The 19,898-nt window shown below is 41.6% G+C and overlaps 1 protein-coding gene across 1 annotated transcript in view; it reads left to right on the plus strand.

Moving 5' to 3' along the window:
- Nucleotides 1–19,898, plus strand: part of LOC134212578 (uncharacterized) — an 896,490-nt gene that overhangs the window by 340,562 nt on the left and 536,030 nt on the right. The window contains exons 4-5 of the mRNA XM_062690564.1: nucleotides 13,501–13,602; nucleotides 13,927–14,015. Of these exons, the coding sequence (XP_062546548.1) occupies nucleotides 13,501–13,602; nucleotides 13,927–14,015 (191 nt within the window). The remainder of the gene's footprint in view (nucleotides 1–13,500; nucleotides 13,603–13,926; nucleotides 14,016–19,898) is intronic.

A 19,898-nucleotide genomic window follows, 5' to 3' on the forward strand; every position in this document is an offset into this window, starting at 1 on the left:
AAAGTATGCTTGTATGAAATTTTGAGAACGGAAAATTGCTTCATAGATTGGGGAACTGTAAAGTTGCTTAGGGTGTCGGTTTTACCCACTTTTCCCCTAATAAAAATCATTTCAGTGCGTGATTTCTCGTGTTTCAGATTCTCCAGTAATCAGAGTGATCGGCCGGTCGTCGAAATTTAGTTTTGCTTTGTGCGGAAAGCAAAACGATCGGCTGGTCACCGAAATTTTGTTCTGCTTTGTGCGAGTGAATAGCAGAACTATCGCGCGGTCGGCTGAAATATTGTGTTCTGCATTGCGCGGCCGATAATAAGAGTAGCCATCGAACAAGTAAGTGCAGTGCGTGTTTTAGTCGTCGGGAAAGAAATAAAATATCTATCTTGTGTTCGGTGGCTCATGCGTATGTCGCGCACGGTCGGAAAAAAGCGCGTTCTTTAATAGTTTGTTGTAGCCATCAAGCAAGTGAGTACAGCGTGCTGCACTTCCGTGCGGTCGTCCAAAACGCGAATCTCCTTAGTTTTCATGCCTTAACTTTTAATTCGAATTAGTGTTATTTCCCATCCCATAGATCGTATCGCTTACCAAAGTGAATCCAGATAAATTATCCTTTGTAACTAATAAAATACCATATCCCAAGACAATCGTGGAGATGCAGAGGTATACTCGGTTTCTAGTAGCAACGAGAGTCGGACTAAAAATCCTTCTCTTCTTATATGATCGTAAGGACGTGGTCGGCGCCGTTATTGACTTTAAATATTTGAGCTCCCGAAACGTGTACATTAAGAATGGGTAGCTAATCCCAAGCCCCATTCAATTTGTTCTCTGTACAATTTCGCATGTTCAGTCAATCACGGAGAAGCAACTACGAATTGTGCGGTCATAATGCTCATGCTCAGCATTGAATAATTACCTACTGTGAAAATTTGATGAAAAAACTCACCCAAACAATATTTTGAGACCTATTTCATTGTCACGCCCAAAAGTGTGTTTGGATTTCGCAACGTGCGAAAGGTAAACAATGTACAATAGGAAAAAAGAAGGTATTTTTGGCCAAAAGTATGAATCCTGCATTAAATGATTGAATTCATCATAAAAATATAGATAGAAAAGAAAAATATTTTTTCTGAGGCTTCAATGGGGTATTTTCGGAATAGTATCGATTTTTGCCATATTCTACAAAACCAACGAAATTTGGTCACTTTTTGGATAGCATTAAGCCTGTTTGATGCTAGATAAAATACTAATGGTCAAGTAAAGCTATTAACTGTATATTCGTGCCACAGACAAATGGACGCAACACGGATTTGCTAAAATGATCATTTATTTTCCATATATTTGATATTTCATAAAGATTTCTTTCATAATTCTAAAAAAATATTTTGTCAAGAGTTATTCATCACACTATTCATCCAACACGTTATGACACTTTATGGTGAAATCTATAATTCGCTTCTATAATCAAGTAATGTCAAATTTGTAAATTTTGAACCCTTCCCTTCTCACTGCGTAACGTTTTTTATCATATACAGTGAACTCTCCCTAACTCGATATTCTGTAACTCGATATTTTCTCTAACTCGATGAAATTCAAAGTCCCTTGAATCTAGCATACTGCGCTCCCTCCGTAAGTCGATATCTCCCTTACTCGATATTCCCTAAGTCGAAGTAATTTTTCAAAGCATTTTCACCTCTCTAACTCGATGTTGTCAGAAACATGCACGACGTAGCACGTAGTTTGAAGTGAAAAGTGATAAGCGACAAGTGAGAAATGAGAAGTGAGAGCGGAAAAGTTAGAAGTGAGAAATTAGAAGTGAGAGATGGAAAGTGAGAAGTTAGAAATGAGAAGTGGGAAATGAGAAGTGAGAAGTTTGAAGTAAGAAGTAAGAACTAAGTAGTGGGAAGAGAAAAACACAAAGTGAGAAGTGAGAAATTTGGAGTGCGAGAAGTGAGAAATAAAAAGTTAGAAGTTAGAGGTGAAATATGATAAGTTAGAAATGGAAAGTCAGCAGTAAGATATAAGAAGTTGCATGTGAGAAGTGAAAAGTAAAAAAATGGGTAGTTATATGTGCGAAGTCAAAAGTGAGATGTGCGAAGTGAGAAATGAAAAGTAAAAAATGAGAAAGTAATGAACTCGAAGCGAGAAGTGTAAAGCGAGAAATGAGAAGTGAGAGGTGAGTAGTGGGAAGTGAGAAATGAGAGGTGAGAAGTGAGAAGTGAGAAGTTAAAAGTACGAAGATCGAAGCAAATAGTGGGAAATGAAAAGTAAGAAGGGAAAAGTGAGAAGTGAAAATTTAGAAGTTAAAAGTGATGAGTGAGAAGTGAGAAGTGAGATATAAGAAGTTATAAATGAGAAGTAAGAAGTGAAAAATGAGTTGAGAGAAATTAGATGTGCGAAGTGAGAGGTGAGAAATTAATAGTGAGCAGTGCAAAGTGAGACGCGAGTAGTGAGAAAAGGGAGATGTGAAGCAAAATGTGCGAAGAGAGAAGTCAGAAGTAAGTAGTGAGAAGTGAAAAGTGAGAAATTAGGAGTGAGAAGTAAGTTTTGAGAAGGGAGTAGTGAGAATTGAGGACGGAGAAGTGAGAATTGAGAATTGAGGACGGAGGAACAGGAAGTGAAAAACGATATTATTTCTGTTTCCTTCTTTCTTTTCTCTTCCTTCTTCTGTTTTCCTTCTCCTATCTTATATCTCTTCACTCACTTCTCACTATTTAACATCTCGCTTCTCATCTCATAATTATCCTCTCTCCTTCTCACTCATTTCTTCTGTTTTTCTCACAACTCACATTCTTCTGGTCACTTCGCAACTATCACAACTCACTTCTCACCACTTTCTTCTCACTTTCCACTACTCACATGTTACTGCACACATCTCACTACTCAATACTCACTTCCGTTTCTCAGTACCCACTTCTCACTACTCTGTACTCATTTAAAAAATCTCATTTCTCACTTCTCAGTTCTCGCTGTTCAACATTCACTTCGAACATCTCTCTTCTCACTTCACTTAATAAAAAAACACATTTTAACTGTTCGGCTAAACGGTATCGGCCAAATATAAATGTGTTCCCTATCTCGATACCTCCCTAACTCGATGGTCCCTTCAATATCGAGTAAGGGAGAGTTCACTGTAAGATGAATTTTTCTTGAATTAGGCGCAACGTTAAGACATAACCCTTCCCCTTAAAATGTTATGTAATTTGTGTTCGGCGCCAAATTCAATTAAAGGAGCATTATTGAGTAGCTCAAATGAAAATTGGAAATGAAGCTTACCAAAACACCTGATTAATCCCCCTATCGGTAATGTTGTTTTTCTCGTGCATTATAAGAAAATGTATTCTGGCCTTAACTTTTGAGCCCTTAGTCCAATCCAGCCTTTTTTAATAGGGAACAATGGAACAACATTCTCTGATGAATGAAACTTGTTGCGAGTAAATCGGTTTAAAGTAAGTGCCTAAAAAAGAGTTAAAATCATTTTGCTCACACGCATACAGACATTCACACACACGTACACACAGACATCACCTCAATTCGTCGAACTGAATCGATCGGTATACAACACTATGAGTGCTTGGGCTTTCTTTTAAATGCTTTTGGAGCGATATAGCTTCTACATATAATTAGTACACGAAAAAGGCAAAAGGCGGGGTATTGCGGGTTACCAAACTGTTTTATTCGTTAAATATTGCGTAAAATATGCTTTTACAAAACTACTGAAAACTAAATTCTGTACGGAGCTATTATTACATCATCAAGACTATTACATAGATCTGTTTAAGAGCTTTGTAACGATATATAAATGTAACATATTTCCGCTTATTAACGGTTTGATTTGTGTTTGTTACATGGCACACTTCTAGAAATGGAAGTGGTAATATGCGGACAGACGTAGATGGATTAAATGCAACATAGGGTAAGACGGTATAATGCGCCCACCTGGCCAAAACGCCCCCCTTTGATTTCTAGAAAACTATAACATGTTTGTTTGCTCAACATTCTGGAGCAACTCTGGCATACTGTCCGCAAAACTTGCACTGGAACACTCAGTTGGGCTACAAAATAACTTTTCTCAGTGGTTAATATGATATGAAATTGCTTCCATCTATAAAAATGTAACGATTTTCGAAAACATGTTTCACTGGCCAAAACGCCCCAGTGTAGGCAGGACGATATGCCCTTACCAACTGGACACAAGCGCAGCGAGCCTGCAGCAGTTGCTTCCAAATTGTATGGGAAATATTGAAATGTAATTCACACCTGCTTAAATGGACCTATGTTGGTTTTTTAATGTCAAGCGCATAAGGATTTGTAGCCTTTTTATTATGGGATTGATAAAATACTAATGAAGGGCTATGAAACGTCTTTGGTTAAGGTGGGGCGTATTGCCCAGGCACTATTTGAAATTCATTTTTTCACGACTTTTCAAAAAAGCTTTATTACGTGTTATCTGCAATATTTTTATATGACTACTCACGGACAATGCATTTGCGACTTCCTGGACTACCAAATAACACAAAGTTTGCATAAATTGCGTAGAAAAATAAAAAGTTATCAAGGAGTTGCCTTAGGGGGGGCATATTATACCGTCTTACCCTACGCCTCTGTATTGCACCATATCAAGAGTATAGAAGAGATTAAGAGAGGAAAACGAAACAACCAAAATTTAAGAGATGAGTAGATTATTCAGATAGGGCATCAAGGCTACCATTACGAAAAAAGGGGGTTTGCAATGAGGCGGTATCCGAAAGAAAATTCGCGTTATCTGTTAGTGTCAATGTTTTTGAAATTGTGTGTTCTCGAAGTGTAAGTCAGTTTTTATATGTTTGGATCTGTTGTAATTAGTTCAAATTGAGTGTTATAATTATCTAAATTTAACAGTTAATGTTACACTGAACAATAGACTAGGAACAAATATCGTATTGTAAGTTAACATTTTGACACATATTATTAACACGGGTGGCGTTCGTGGCTGCTAGAGCCGCTCTGAAGACTGAGATTAGATCAAGCAAAAAAGCCTGCTTCGAAGGCCTGTGTCAAAGTGCCAACGCGAATCCATAGGGTGACGCCTATAGGGTCGTAATGGCCAAGACACGTGGTGCGATGGTCCCTACAGAGCGGTCTCCAGAGATGCTGGAGAGGATCATCGCGGGGTTCTTCCCTCGTCACGACCCAAGTCCCTGGCCTCCCTTTGTGGAGCTGCCAGGGGCCAGGGTGGCCGACGAGGGAAGGGTAACTGTGGCGGAACTTGCAGGGATTGCACAGTCCCTTAGTGTTGGTTAGGCGCCAGGACCGGATGGTATTCCGAACCTGGCCATCAAAGCGGCTATTTCTGAGGCTCCCGAGATGTTCAGATCTGTCATGCAGAGATGCCAGGACGAGGGAGTCTTCCCTGAAGCATGGAAAAGGCAGAGCTTGGTCCTATTGCCAAAGGCCAAAGATCTTCCTCAACAGGTTGTTGATACGCATGGAGGGTGCGGATGGTCTATCGAGTAACCAGTTTGGCTTCCGAAAGGGTAAGTCGACCGTAGACGCTATCTTGTCGGTTACCAAATCCGCGGAGATAGCTATCCAGCGTGAGAGGAGGGGAGTTCGCTATTGTGCAGTAGTGACTCTCGACGTGAGGAATGCTTTCAATAGTGCCAGTTGGTCAGCTATTGCAGATGCGCTCCTGCGTCTTGGAATTCCCGAGTACCTGTACAAGATTCTCGGAAGCTACTTCCTGAATAGAGTACTGGTATACGACACGGAGGCGGGTCGGAAGTGCGTTGACATAACCTCAGGGGTTCCGCAAGGTTCCATACTGGGTCCGGTGTTATGAAACGTCATGTACGACGGTGTCTTGAGGTTGAAGTTCCCGGTGGGCATGGTAATCGTCGGCTTCGCTGACGATATTACGCTGGAGGTCTACGGCGAATCGATCGAAGAGGTGGAGTTGACTGCAGCCCACTCGATCGCAATTGTGGAGGAGTGGATGAGTTCCAGGAGGTTAGAACTGGCTCACCACAAGCTATAGTGGCATTGTCCCGGATGATGTCCAATAGCTCTGTGGTTTATGCCAGCAAGCGCAAGCTTCCGGCTAGCGTAGCTTCGTCCATACTGAGGTATGGGGGGCCTGCTTGGGGCACGGCCCTGCGTATTAACTGCTACAAAACGAAGTTAGAAAGTACGTATAGGCTCACGTGCCTAAGAGTTGCGAGCGCGTACCGTACCGTGCCACACTATGCACTTTGCGTCATCATAGGTTTAAGCGCCTTTACTCGCTCTCTGGAACGAGAAAAAGAAAAAGTAACAAAAGCGATGAAAACAAGCAAAAACTCATAAGACAATAAAATTATACCATATTTTTACTTACAGCATCTCCATATTTTCCGTGCTCGGAATCGTTTTTTTAATTATTGTAAAAAATCAATTGGGTTTATACAAAAACAAATTAGCATATCATACTCATAAAGCTAAAACAGGTAAAATTCAGTTTCTAGTAAATAATTGGATTCAATAATCAATATGTGGTATCAGTAATTTCATGGAAACCACGCAAAAAACTAGAAATTGTTAGGAGATACCAATGTATTTATATAAAGACTCATTAGAACTCATTTTTTCATCATCAAGGGTCAAATAGGATAACAAATTTCAAGATACAATGGTCCAAGAAACAGCGCAAGTAATAAAGGAACAAACTCACCAAATTAAGGAACTCAGCAACAAGAATCCTGAAGAAACAGTCACCAATGACGCCGAAGGTGTGCACTTGAGAAACAGCAACAACGCTTCTAACAAAATATTTTACCTGATGCGTCCTGCTGGTTTATATTGTATTCTTCCGACGTTTTTCATCTAAACGTCAATTGGATCACTTCATATCTTCCTTGCCACATAATTTTAAAATTTTGGTAATTATAAATAGAACTTTCTGAACTTCAGAGACATCAATTCATTCATAGATGCAATACAATCCTCTCGTGATGGCTTGTGTGCAATTCAACATCGCACATACGAATCACCCATCATGTATACATTGCTTGCACTCGGGACTGACCTCGTGATGAAGGAATAATAGACTGACCGGGAATGTGTCTCTTGCATGCGATGGCTGCTACGATCTGTCATGTGACTGAAGAACAGTATATTAGACTTGTTCATGTTTATAGGCCTGTCCAACGCCACACATCTCCCCTCTTCTCTAAAAAAAAAATAACGACTGGCATCTATGTTTGAAGAAAAAAAATAACTTTACCGACATATTATTAATGATGGGAATACTCTCTCACAATGATAAAAAAAGGCATCTTGAACCAAACGATCACTTCCGGCGCATTATTGTACAGCGAGCGTCTAATTTTGTAATCGAAAAACACTATGGATAAACCATCATTATGGTTGCCCAACTAAATATGGAAAATCATTCTCAAGACATTCCCGTGCAGTGGTAACTCGCAATGGAAACACCATTTTTAATAACCTTTTTTGCTTCTAGTAAAAATCATCAGTACTAATACTACCTTTACTTTCTTTGAGCACACGTCTATTGCAATATGAAACTGTAAATGTCAAACAACCAGCAACAAAAACTAGAAACCGATCCGGAATATTATCGATAAACTGTTCTTAACTATAGGCGGATATCTTTCCTCAATGCAATCAATCTCCACGAGCACCTTACGAATCCACGATAAAATCTGAATTCTTATGGGCGTTCTACCATTGTGGGGAAATTAAAATCTTGCCTGCGGACGTTCTACTACAGAGTTCTCACCATTTCGGTCTGTAGAAATCTATTCTTCTTGCGGGCGTCCCACCAACGCAGAGGAAGAATCTACTGAATGCGGGCGTCCCACCACGCTGAATTGTGATCATTCCGATCCACTACACTTGAACGCGGGTGTCTTTTCACGCTTAACTAAAACAATAAAACTCTCTTTAATGAACTCCTCGCTGAACTAACATCCTTAAATGTTTCAACAGAAGATCAACAACATTCAAAAAGTACTTTTACGAATTTTTGGCAACACAGGCCACCAACAAAATTCACCTAATCGAAATATTGGTTTCTAAGCACAATACATCTAATCCACGCAGCATTGCAGATATTTTATGTCACCGTATCATTCGGTTTCACTACACTCAGATACAAGAAGCATTGCAATTGCATATTTTAGGAAAATTCAACTATTGCAATCAAGAAGAAAATTCTGAAAACAACAACATTGAACATAACACATAGTTTTGAAAATGGAACTTGTAAATAGTAATGTATGGAACAACTCTTTCTCATAAGTAAATTTCAAATTTTCATTCGTCTTACTGAAAATCATTCCTATACTTTTTCAACGGTACATTCAATTTTATCAATAATTTTATTGTGTGTGTATTGATAATCATACTTTAATTTAAAAAGCTTTACTAAAACCGGTTAATATATCGCCTTGCTCCGAAGTTGATAATATTTCACCCATCACACACTTGGAATAATCCATCAACAAACAAATCCTACTCTACTCTTCTACTACCAAGTCTACTACTCTATTTAACTAATCTAAAGAAAGCCTTAAGAAAGTTACTCTGCTTTACATAAAAATCAAAAAGTATGAACCATAAAATGCCAGCACATGAATGTCCCAAACATCCGATGTTTTTCAAATGTCCAAGAACAGCACCCAAAGGCAGGGTCGGTGGATAAAATCAAAACATCAAAAATCATTGTCAGAAAATCTCCATAATAAGCTGTAAAAAAGTATTCTTCGCATAGATGTTTGCATTCTGAGCGCAGCTGAGAGAGTACACGTGAAAATAAACTCATACTATTGAGGTTTTTATCATTATAAAAAAAATGAGAGGCTTATTTCGTATAATGCAAAAGTCAGAATTTATGGAGAAAATTTCACTTGAATGCTGCTGATGCCGACGACAGCCATGATGATTTGCCACTGACATGCTACAAACGTCATCCATGCGAATAAAGCCACCGTAACGTCTTCCTTGGATACACTCTTGTGGTTCCGATACTGACGCTAACTTTCTGCCGACGCCAAGCGAATGTGTTTTAAACTATGAAAAAAAAATGTCTCGGATCTCCTTTTTTCGTATAAAATGGTGGTGAAGAAAAGAATCGATTTATTTTCAATAATGCGCGTTTTCAATCACTGCACACATCCTGAGTTGTGAGAAAATATAATCGACGCCGTTTGCTACAGTCACTGATGGTTGTTATTTGGAGAAATTCCCTTAGACTTAGACTTAGGCATTTTCAAAAATATTTTAAAATGAACTACCAAAAAAAAAATTAATTTTTCAAAGTAATTCCTAAAAGAATTTTCGAAGTTTTCTCCAAAAGGAATTTCCAATGGTACTACTAAAACAATTTTCATAGGCATACATAGAGGAGTTTCAGAAGGAAGTATTTCCGAAGAATTTTTCAAAGGAATCCCTAGAAGATTTAATTAAGAAATCTCTTTTGTCCTTCGGAAATTCGTTCAAGAATACTAATGGAAATTGTTTTAGGAAAAGAATGTGGGCTCGATTCCCACCCTAGTGTTTTGAAGAATTATCAAAAGAATTTCTGGGTTTTTCTACGAAGTGATTCGCGGAGGATTACCTGGGGAAATCTCTGAGGGAAATTCCAAAGAAACTCCTGGAGGGACATCGAGGCAAATTCTTAAAAAAATTAGAATGCCGGAAGTGCTTTTGAAAATTCCTTTAGGAATTCGTTAGAAAACCCGTCACTCGGATAAAAGAGGAATCACTGAAGAGAATGGAATTTCCGATTGTATCTGATGGAATTCCTGAAATAATTTCCGGAAAAGCTCTTGTAGGAATTTCTGGAAATATTCATAAAATTCTATGGAAAAATCGTGGGGTTTTCTCTAAAGCATTGTTCAATATATTAACGAAAAATGTCAAAAGTTAATTAGTTTGTTCCCTTGAGAACATCCGAAGTGAACATAGTTTGCTTGCTTGCTAGAAACTTCTTCGAATATTCTCAGGAAATCCAAGAATTGGATATTTTTTTGGAAAACATCCCAAAGATTTCCTAGGGATCTTTTCAATAGGGGAAGGGCCGTTTGGCCGAATACCGTTCGGCCGAAGGCCACTAGGCCGATAGTTCTTCTTCTTCTTCTTCTTCTAATTGGCATTACATCCCCACACTGGGACAGAGCCGCCTCGCTGCTTAGTGTTCATTAAGCACTTCCACAGTTATTAACTGCGAGGTTTCTAAGCCAGGTTACCATTTTTGCATTCGTATATCATGAGGCTAACACGATGATACTTTTATGCTCAGGGAAGTCTAGACAGTTTCCAATCCGAGAATTGCCTAGACCGGCACCGGGAATCGAACCCAGCCACCCTCAGCATGGTCTTGCTTTGTAGCCGCGCGTCTTACCGCACGGCTAAGGAGGGCCCCACAGGCCGATAGTTATTTGGCCGAATATACCATTCGGCCAAATGACCCTTTTGGCAAAATGACCCTTTCGGCCAAATGACCCGTTCAGCCAAATGACGCTTTCGACAAAATGACCTTTTCGGCCAAACGACCCTTTCGGCCATACGACACTTTCAGCCAAACGACCCGTTCGGCCAAATGACCCTTTCGGCCAAACGACACTTCCGCCTTTTCAATAAATTACTAAATAATTTATAAACGATAAAATGCAATAAACATTTTGTTATATTTGAATCTTCCTGAGATTTGTTTTTAAAACGGATTTATTGCTTGACTGATTACCCCTCCAATTATAGTTCTTACTACTGACACCAAATTATAAATGAACCAAATATAGACTCGTAGCACGTAGTATACTTCCCCACGTCCCCCTGCGTAGACTAACAAAGCTAATGTCAGTATTGATCGCATGGCTAACTGGAGACCTATCGATTAACAGCAAGGTTTACAGTACGCTGTTTTATTCTGCATCCATGATCAAAGTTAAGGTGCAAACCAGTATCTTATCATAACCAGAGTCATGTACGTAAGAGTAAAGACATGTGCCGCATTTGACAGGTCTCCTGCTCGTTTGGAACACGATTTTGTATGGGAATGACAAATGAATATTGTTCCAATTCTGACACTGTCGACACTTTGTATTACACCCACCTTAATCATAACTAATGGTTTAACTACTATGAACGAGTTAGTTTCTTCTCAGAATTGCGGCCTGTTGATTCATATTTCTGAAAATGTTTCATGATACTTTCTCAACAATGAGCGTTCTTGGACACCCTAACGCGAAACCCTTCATTCCGGTCGGCCACCGCACCGACCAGCACCGCCTGTTAGTTTAGCCCATTTCTATGCCAGCCGCCCGGGCAAGGGCGGTTATGCTGCAAATGCTTCAGTCGAAAAGTTGAAAAGCATCTAGCTTTCGACGCCTCGTTCTCTTTGATAACCACTTAATCCTGGTTGCCAGTGTGGCCTCGTGCTAGCTAGCAGCTTCGGTATGTATATTTTTTCAGAAATCTCGCCATAACAAGCCAAACATACATCCCGGCTGAACGTACTTATGCACTCGAACGGAGAGTGTCGTGCATGCACACACAACTAATGTCAAAATAAATAGCGCTTTGTGTGGGAGAATCCTCCGGGTCAAATGCCGTTAGCCGTGGGGCCTGTGGGTGTAGGAGGTCGGTCGGTTTCGGCAGGATCATGGCTACGGGAGTGCCTGTTTGTGTGTTTGTTGCATGCAACGTCCGGACTCCAGTTTTAAATTGGATGGACAGTGTTTTGCATATAGTTCGTTCTTTTCGAGATTGTATAAAATAAATCAAGAAGTCATCATCTCGAAAGTTGTATATATGCTGAAAATATGTACTTGCATACTTTCAAGTAGTAATCTTCCGATAAAAGCAAGTGAGGTGTATCTGTTTGACTCTCTGTTTAGATGGAACTCCCTTGCGGTTGGTGATAGTAGCTCAATGTTTTCCTCACAGGATTTGATTGCGTTCACTATCATATGTGTCCAATCATCATTTCAAACAATATTGAGTTGCTAAAGCAGATTGAATAAATTAGAAAAGACCTATGAGATGACACAATATGAATGTTTACGTGTAACTGCACAACATAATGAACTCTGCCCGAGTAGGAAATAATTGCTGTAAAATGCTTTCAACACCCAATGTATGTTTTACCTTAATATGAAGTAATGAAGAGTAGGATTTTTTTTAATGCTTTCAATACCCAACTTATGTTTTACCTTAATGAAGTAATGAAAAGCCTTAAATATAAGGTAAAATGCCAAAAATAATAAATCAAGCATGTTCTATGAATACCAAGTGAAAAATGCATTCAGTTATTATAATCACCACATAATAAGATTAACATGAAGTATTCGTTAGGAATGTTGAGGTATTGAATATTTTGTTATGGTATGGCAGAGGTATCTGTCAAGGTTGCTAGAATACCTAAAAAAACTTCAATGAGGTATCATACCTATTTAGGGTATTGTTTTACTTCTGATTCCAGAATGTTTATACTGTTGTAAAACTTTAAAGTTGAGTAATTTAATTGCAGTAAAATCGATTCGATTTTTTTCTAATTCCTGTCACTTTTTTATAGCATTATCTTCTGTCTTTGATGGAAGATCTGTGAACCACACCACTATGGGGAAAAGGGTAGCCATTAATTGAAAAATTTACTATCTTCAATTTGTTTAATTTATATATCATATGAAAGTATATACCCTAGATAAGAGATTCTAAAAGTACTGATGCTCTGTGTTTATTCAGTCAAAAGATATGGAATGGCAAAATGAAAAAAGTTGATGAAAATTAAAAAAAAACATTTCTTACTTTGATATGTATGTTGTGAAGTCCTTTTTTCTCCAAATATAAGGTTTTATATACCATTTCATAGCTTAAAACCTTAGCTTTTCGATAGTTTTGTTCGTTATGCACGCAAAGAATAATATCAAAAAGTTGTAGAAGAAAAACTTTAATTATCATAATTCTTCGCTATAAAATGGTCTCGCAAGCTTAATGTTCCCAAATGTCCCGTCATCTGTAAATGGGGGATTGCAATATAACCCTATTTTGCGCATATTTGCGCTTTTACAAGAACGCTGCAATCAAAGTTTTCTCGAAAATTGTGGTTTTTATTCTCAATACCTCGTAATGATTAGAAAATGAACAACATTTTCACTAGAAATATGATTGTTTGCTATTTTATGCATGATGTATTTAAAAAAAAACAATAAAAATTGCCCAAAAAAAATTTTTTTTTTTCATTGGTGACATTTTTTTAAGGTTTAACGATGGTCCTTAAAGGGTTGAAAACGGCTCTTGAATATTCTTTCACATAATATATGATGAAAAGGAACAGTTTCCATTGAAAACATATTTTTGGCCGCCCATTTATATGAAAATTCCCCATAGTGCACACGAAAAAGCAAAACATTTCGTTAGCACAAATGTAAAAGACATCCACAGCTGACACACTTCCAGGGATAACATTGCAACCATAAATCGTTTATTCATTCAATCTAAAATTCCTTCTCTTGTATCTTCATCCAGGTCGTATTACTGTGACTGCTATCCAGGCTTCAGTGGAATAGATTGCGGCTATGGTCCGCTCTGTAGGGATTCGCATATCTGCGAAAATGGAGGCACTTGCAAGTAAGTTGGCGTTCTTCTGAAATTTTCATTTTCTGTGTTAAAAGTATTTCTTGGTTCGTTTGTGCACTCTGCACTAAATCTGAAGAATAATATAGAATTCATCTTTTGCTTTTATCAAACCTTTTTTTAGCTCTATGACATTATTGTGGAGCTCGATCAAATAATGATTTGATTCTTTCTGTTAAATCCTCATAAGACATCTAATTTTAATGTGTTCCCCATTATTATCTTCAGAATTCAGTTTTCTCTTTTGCTCGCTGTCTATTTGTTGTCATCGAATTGTAATTCTCATATATCATATTCTCCCTTTTCAACATTTTATAGGCATATCGGAGATAATGCAGTTACCTGTATTTGCCCATCTGGCTTCAAGGGTAATAAATGCGAGATCAGTGAATACGACGAAATCACAGGTAATTGCGTCACTTTTCTCATCATCATTTTCATCATCCTTTGCTACCATCATCTTCATCTTCAGGATCAACATCGTTGAACCCTTCCCTCGTTGTTAATTCATCAATTCCGGCTCACTCACAGTTGTTGAATTTTATAACCATGAAACGATTTACCGGAGCGTGGTACTGTTTTTCATCTTGCAATCCGAAAGCTCAACACCAGTTTAACTGAACCTATGTGTGTATATATTGCGATCCAACCAGCATGAACCTGTAATGGAAGCACAGACGGAACGTTTGTAACTTCTGCTCGCATACCGGTTGATGTTGCTCTGTCGCTTCTAATTAATTAGCAATTACTCCGGTCCCGGCCGTAAACAATCTTGTCGATGAATAATTTGCAAACATTAATTGAATGGTGGCCCATATAGCAACACTGCACCGTTATAAAATATAGTCAAAAGTTTAGTTGAAGACAATTCCAAAATGTAAGTTTTCATGCGGATAATTATTATTTGAATGGAAAATCGACCTATAAGTTGATCGGCCTTCCGAGATTATTTAAACACAGTATAAGATAAATCCAAATGACAAGTGACAAGTGACAACTCGAACATTTTTCAAATTTGCAGTAACAAATTTGCTTATGCCCATGAAAGTCGAGAAAATTCTCATCAATTTCAGATTTCTTGTTTTATAGAAGCAAGCCTTATCTCAGAGCTATGAGAGGAGTTTTGCCTGCTGCTTCCCTATAGATGAAATTCTTTTGCTCCTTGGCATTGCTCCATATTTTTGAATTTGAAGTTTTCCTTTTGCCTACAATATGCTTTCTGGAGCGACTGTTTCTAATTGCTCTAATTTCCAATTAGGTTTAATTGGCTAATCAGTCTTTGCAAAAAATGTAAACTTCATCCGACGTTTCGTTTCGCTTCTTCAAGAATTCAAGTTCATTCATTTCATTTATTTAGTTTACATCTAAACAGATAACACTGAATCAACAATTTGACGCCACAATACACGATTCGAGGCCGCATCTCTCTATCCTCGAATGTGCCCCACGCTCGCCAAGTCGTTTTACACCTGGTCTGCCCACCTCGCTCGCTGCGCTCCACGCCGTCTCGTACCTGCCGGATCGGAATCGAACACCATCTTTACAGGGTTGCTGTCCGATATTCTTGCAACATGCCCTGCCCGTCGTACCCTTCCGGCTTTAGCTACATTCTGGATTCTGGGTTCACCGTAGACCTGCGCAAGCTCGTGGTTCATCCTTCGCCGCCACCCGACCCATCGTCTTCTTGCACACCGCCAAAGATGGTCCTAAGCACCCGTCTCTCGAATACTCCGAGTGCTTGCAAGTCCTCCTCGAACATTGTCCATGTTTCATGTCCGTAGAGGACTACCGGTCTTATCAGCGTCTTGTACATGACACATTTGGTGCGATGGCGAATCTTTTTTGACCGCATTTTCTCGTAGTTGGTCCGACTTCCACAGATGATGCGCCTTCGTATTTCACGACTAACATTGTTACCAGCCGTTAGCAAGGATCCAAGGTAGACGAATTCCTCGACCACCTCGAAGGTTGCCCCGCCTATCGTAACACTGCTTCCCAGGCGGATCCTGTCGCGCTCGGTTCCGCCCACAAGCATGTACTCTGTCTTCAATGCATTCACCACCAGACCAACTTTTGTTGCTTCACGTTTCAGGCGGGTGTACAGTTCTGCCAACTTTGAAAATGTTCGGCCGATAATGTCCATGTCATCCGCGAAACAAATAAATTGACTGGATCTGTTGAAAATCGTACCCCGGCTGTTACACCCGGCTCTCCGCATGACACCTTCTAGCACAATGTTGAACAACAGGCACGAAAGTCCATCATCTTGTCTTAGTACCCGGCGCGATTCGAACGAACTGGAGTGTTCGCCCGGAATTTTCACACAGTTTTGCACACCATCCACCATTGCTTTGATTAGTCTGATAAGCTTCTCGGGGAAGCTGTTATTGTCCATAATTTTCCATAACTCTACGCGGTCTATAATGTCATATGCCGCCTTGAAATCAATAAACACATAATGCGTTGGGACCTGGTATTCACGGTATTTTTGAAGTATTTGCCGTACAGTAAAGATCTGGTCCGTTGTCGAGCGGCCGTCAACGAAGCCGGCTTGATAACTTCCCACGAACTCGTTCACTAATGGTGACAGACGACGGAAGATGATCTGGGATATCACTATGTAGGCGGCATTAAATATGGTGATCGCTCGAAAGTTCTCACACTCCAGCTTGTCGCCTTTCTTGTAGAAGGGGCATATAACCCCTTCCTTCCACTCCTCCGGTAGCTGTTCAGTTTCCCAGATTCTGACTATCAGTTTGTGCAGGCAAGGGGCCAGCTTTTCCGGCCCATCTTGATGAGCTCAGTTCCGATACCATCCTTACCAGCTGCTTTATTGGTCTTTAGCTGTTGGATAGCATCCTTAACTTCGCGCTGAATTGACGTAGTCATCTCCTCCGCTGCCTTGACTTTCACTGCCTGTACTCTCAGCGCCATTCAAATGCTTCCACCTTTCGATCACCACACGTTCGTCCGTCAAGATGCTCCCATCCTTATCCCTGCACATTTCGGCTCGCGGCACGAAGCCTTAGCGTTGAGCTTCTGATAGAACTTGCGTGTTTCTTGAGAACGGCACAGCTGTTCCATTTTCTCGCACTCCACTTCTTCCAGGCGGCATTTCTTCTCCTGAAAAAGGCGGGTCTGCTGTCTCCGGTCCCGTCTATAACGTTTCCCGTTCTGCTGGGTACCTTGCTGCAGCGCGACCGCCCGCGCTGCGTGCTTCTCCTCCACAATCTGTCTGCACTCTTCGTCGAACCAATCGTTCTGTCGACTTCGTCCCATATACCCGACGTTGTTCTCCGTTGTGTCGGTAATGGCTGCTTTGACTGTATTCCAGCAGTCCTCAAGAGGGGCCCCATCGATCTCACTCTCTTCCAGCAACGCTGCCTCGAGATACTGCACATATGCAGTGGCGACTTCAGGTTGCTTCAGTCGCTCTAGGTCAGCGGTTCTAAACCTGGGATACATGTACCCCTGGGGGTACCTTCGCCGGGCGCAGAGGGTACCTCGGGCAAAAATGCATAATGGCGGATGTTTTACAATTTCAATCAAAACTTTTTGATAAAGTTTTGATAGCATATTTTTTTTATTTCAGGATTTTGTCTTGTACATAATATGCATGGCGATCAGTAACTGCCCTCCACAAACAGAACTGGGCATGAAGGGCTGTAAGACAAAAGATCGAAAAGGCAGGACGACGAATGAATACATTTTAAAAATCTTCTTCCAAACAGAATGTTGAATGATATGTTAAGAACATGCTTCTGAACTAAAATTTAGAGTCTACACGTTCAGAAGCTTACATTTGAGAGACTTGAATGCTTTTTTATGAAAAGCTCTGATGCTTCGCTGCAAAAGGTTTGGAAGCATCCTTTTACGTTTTCAAAAGCCTCCTTCTAAGCATCTCGGAGTAATCATTTCAAGCGGATCGGAGGACTTTTTTCAAGAGGTACGGAAGCCTCCTTTCAAGAGGTTCGGAAGCCTCCTTTCAAAAAGTTCGGAAGCCTCCTTTCAAGAGGCTCGGAAGCCTCCTTTCAAGAGGCTCGGAAGCCTCCTTTCAAGAGGCTCGGAAGCCTCCTTTCAAGAGGCTCGGAAGCCTCCTTTCAAGAGGCTCGGAAGCCTCCTTTCAAGAGGCTCGGAAGCCTCCTTTCAAGAGGCTCAGGAAGCCTCCTTTCAAGAGGCTCAGGCCTCCTTTCAAGAGGCTCAGGAAGCCTCCTTTCAAGAGGCTCAGGCCTCCTTTCAAGAGGCTCGGAAGCCTCCTTTCAAGAGGCTCAGAGCCTCCTTTCAAGAGGCCCGGAAGCCTCCTTTCAAGAGGCTCAGAGCCTCCTTTCAAGAGGCTCAGAAGCCTCCTTTCAAGAGGCTCAGAAGCCTCCTTTCAAGAGGCTCAAGCCTCCTTTCAAGAGGCCTGGAAGCCTCCTTCAAGAGGCTCAGGAAGCCTCCTTTCAAGAGGCTCAGAAGCCTCCTTTCAAGAGGCTCAGAGCCTCCTTTCAAGAGGCTCAGAAGCCTCCTTTCAAGAGGCTCAGGAAGCCTCCTTTCAAGAGGCTCAGGAAGCCTCCTTTCAAGAGGCTCAGAGCCTCCTTCAAGAGGCTCAGCCTCCTTTCAAGAGGCTCAGGAAGCCTCCTTTCAAGAGGCCTGGAAGCCTCCTTTCAAGAGGCCTGGAAGCCTCCTTCAAGAGGCTCAGAAGCCTCCTTTCAAGAGGCTCAGAAGCCTCCTTCAAGAGGCCTGGAAGCCTCCTTTCAAGAGGCCTCCAGCCTCCTTTCAAGAGGCTCGGAAGCCTCCTTTCAAGAGGCTCAGAGCCTCCTTTCAAGAGGCTCGGAAGCCTCCTTTCAAGAGGCTCAGAAGCCTCCTTTCAAGAGGCTCGAAGCCTCCTTTCAAGAGGCTCAGGAAGCCTCCTTTCAAGAGGCTCAGGAAGCCTCCTTTCAAGAGGCTCAGGCCTCCTTTCAAGAGGCTCAGGAAGCCTCCTTTCAAGAACTCAGGAAGCCTCCTTTCAAGAGGCTCAGAGCCTCCTTTCAAGAGGCTCAGAGCCTCCTTTCAAGAGGCTCAGGAAGCCTCCTTTCAAGAGGCTCGGAAGCCTCCTTTCAAGAGGCTCAGAGCCTCCTTTCAAGAGGCCTGGAAGTCTCCTTTCAAGAGGCCTGGAAGCCTCCTTTCAAGAGGCCTGGAAGCCTCCTTTCAAGAGGCTCAGAGCCTCCTTTCAAGAGGCTCAGGAAGCCTCCTTTCAAGAGGCTCGGAAGCCTCCTTTCAAGAGGCTCGGAAGCCTCCTTTCAAGAGGCTCAAGCCTCCTTTCAAGAGGCCTGGAAGCCTCCTTTCAAGAGGCTCAAGCCTCCTTTCAAGAGGCCCGGAAGCCTCCTTTCAAGAGGCCTGGAAGCCTCCTTTCAAGAGGCTCAGAAGCCTCCTTTCAAGAGGCCCGGAAGCCTCCTTTCAAGAGGCTCAGAAGCCTCCTTTCAAGAGGCTCAGAAGCCTCCTTTCAAGAGGCTCGGAAGCCTCCCTTTCAAGAGGCTCAGGAAGCCTCCTTTCAAGAGGCTCAGAGCCTCCTTTCAAGAGGCCTGGAAGCCTCCTTTCAAGAGGCCTGGAAGCCTCCTTTCAAGAGTCTCGGAAGCCCCCTTTCAAGCGGCTCGTAAGCCGCCTTTCAAGAGGCCTGGAAGCCTCCTTTCAAGAGGCCTGGAAGCCTCCTTTCAAGAGGCCTGGAAGCCTCCTTTCAAGAGGCCTGGAAGCCTCCTTTCAAGAGGCCTGGAAGCCTCCTTTCAAGAGACTCGGACACCAACTTTCAAGAGGCTTGGAAGCCTTCTTTTAAGAGGCTAAGAAGCGTCCTTTCAAAAGGCTCAGTAGCTCACTTTCAAGACGTTCAGGAGCCTCCTTTCAAGAGGCTTGGAAGCCTCCTTTCAAGAGGCCTGGAAGCCTCCTTTCAAGAGGCTCAGAAGCCTCCTTTCAAGAGGCTCAGAAGCCTCCTTTCAAGAGGCTCAGAAGCCTCCTTCAAGAGGCCTGGAAGCCTCCTTTCAAGAGGCCTGGAAGCCTCCTTTCAAGAGGCTCAGAAGCCTCCTTTCAAGAGGCCTGGAAGCCTCCTTTCAAGAGGCTCAGAAGCCTCCTTTCAAGAGGCCTGAAGCCTCCTTTCAAGAGGCTCGAAGCCTCCTTTCAAGAGGCTCAGAAGCCTCCTTTCAAGAGGCCTGGAAGCCTCCTTTCAAGAGGCTCAGAAGCCTCCTTTCAAGAGGCCTGGAAGCCTCCTTTCAAGAGGCTGGAAGCCTCCTTTCAATAGGTCTGGAAGCCCCCTATGAAGAGGCCCGGAAGCCTCCTTTCAA

Source organism: Armigeres subalbatus, chromosome 2 (assembly GCF_024139115.2).
Source record: "Armigeres subalbatus isolate Guangzhou_Male chromosome 2, GZ_Asu_2, whole genome shotgun sequence".
Taxonomy (NCBI): Eukaryota; Metazoa; Arthropoda; class Insecta; order Diptera; family Culicidae; genus Armigeres; species Armigeres subalbatus.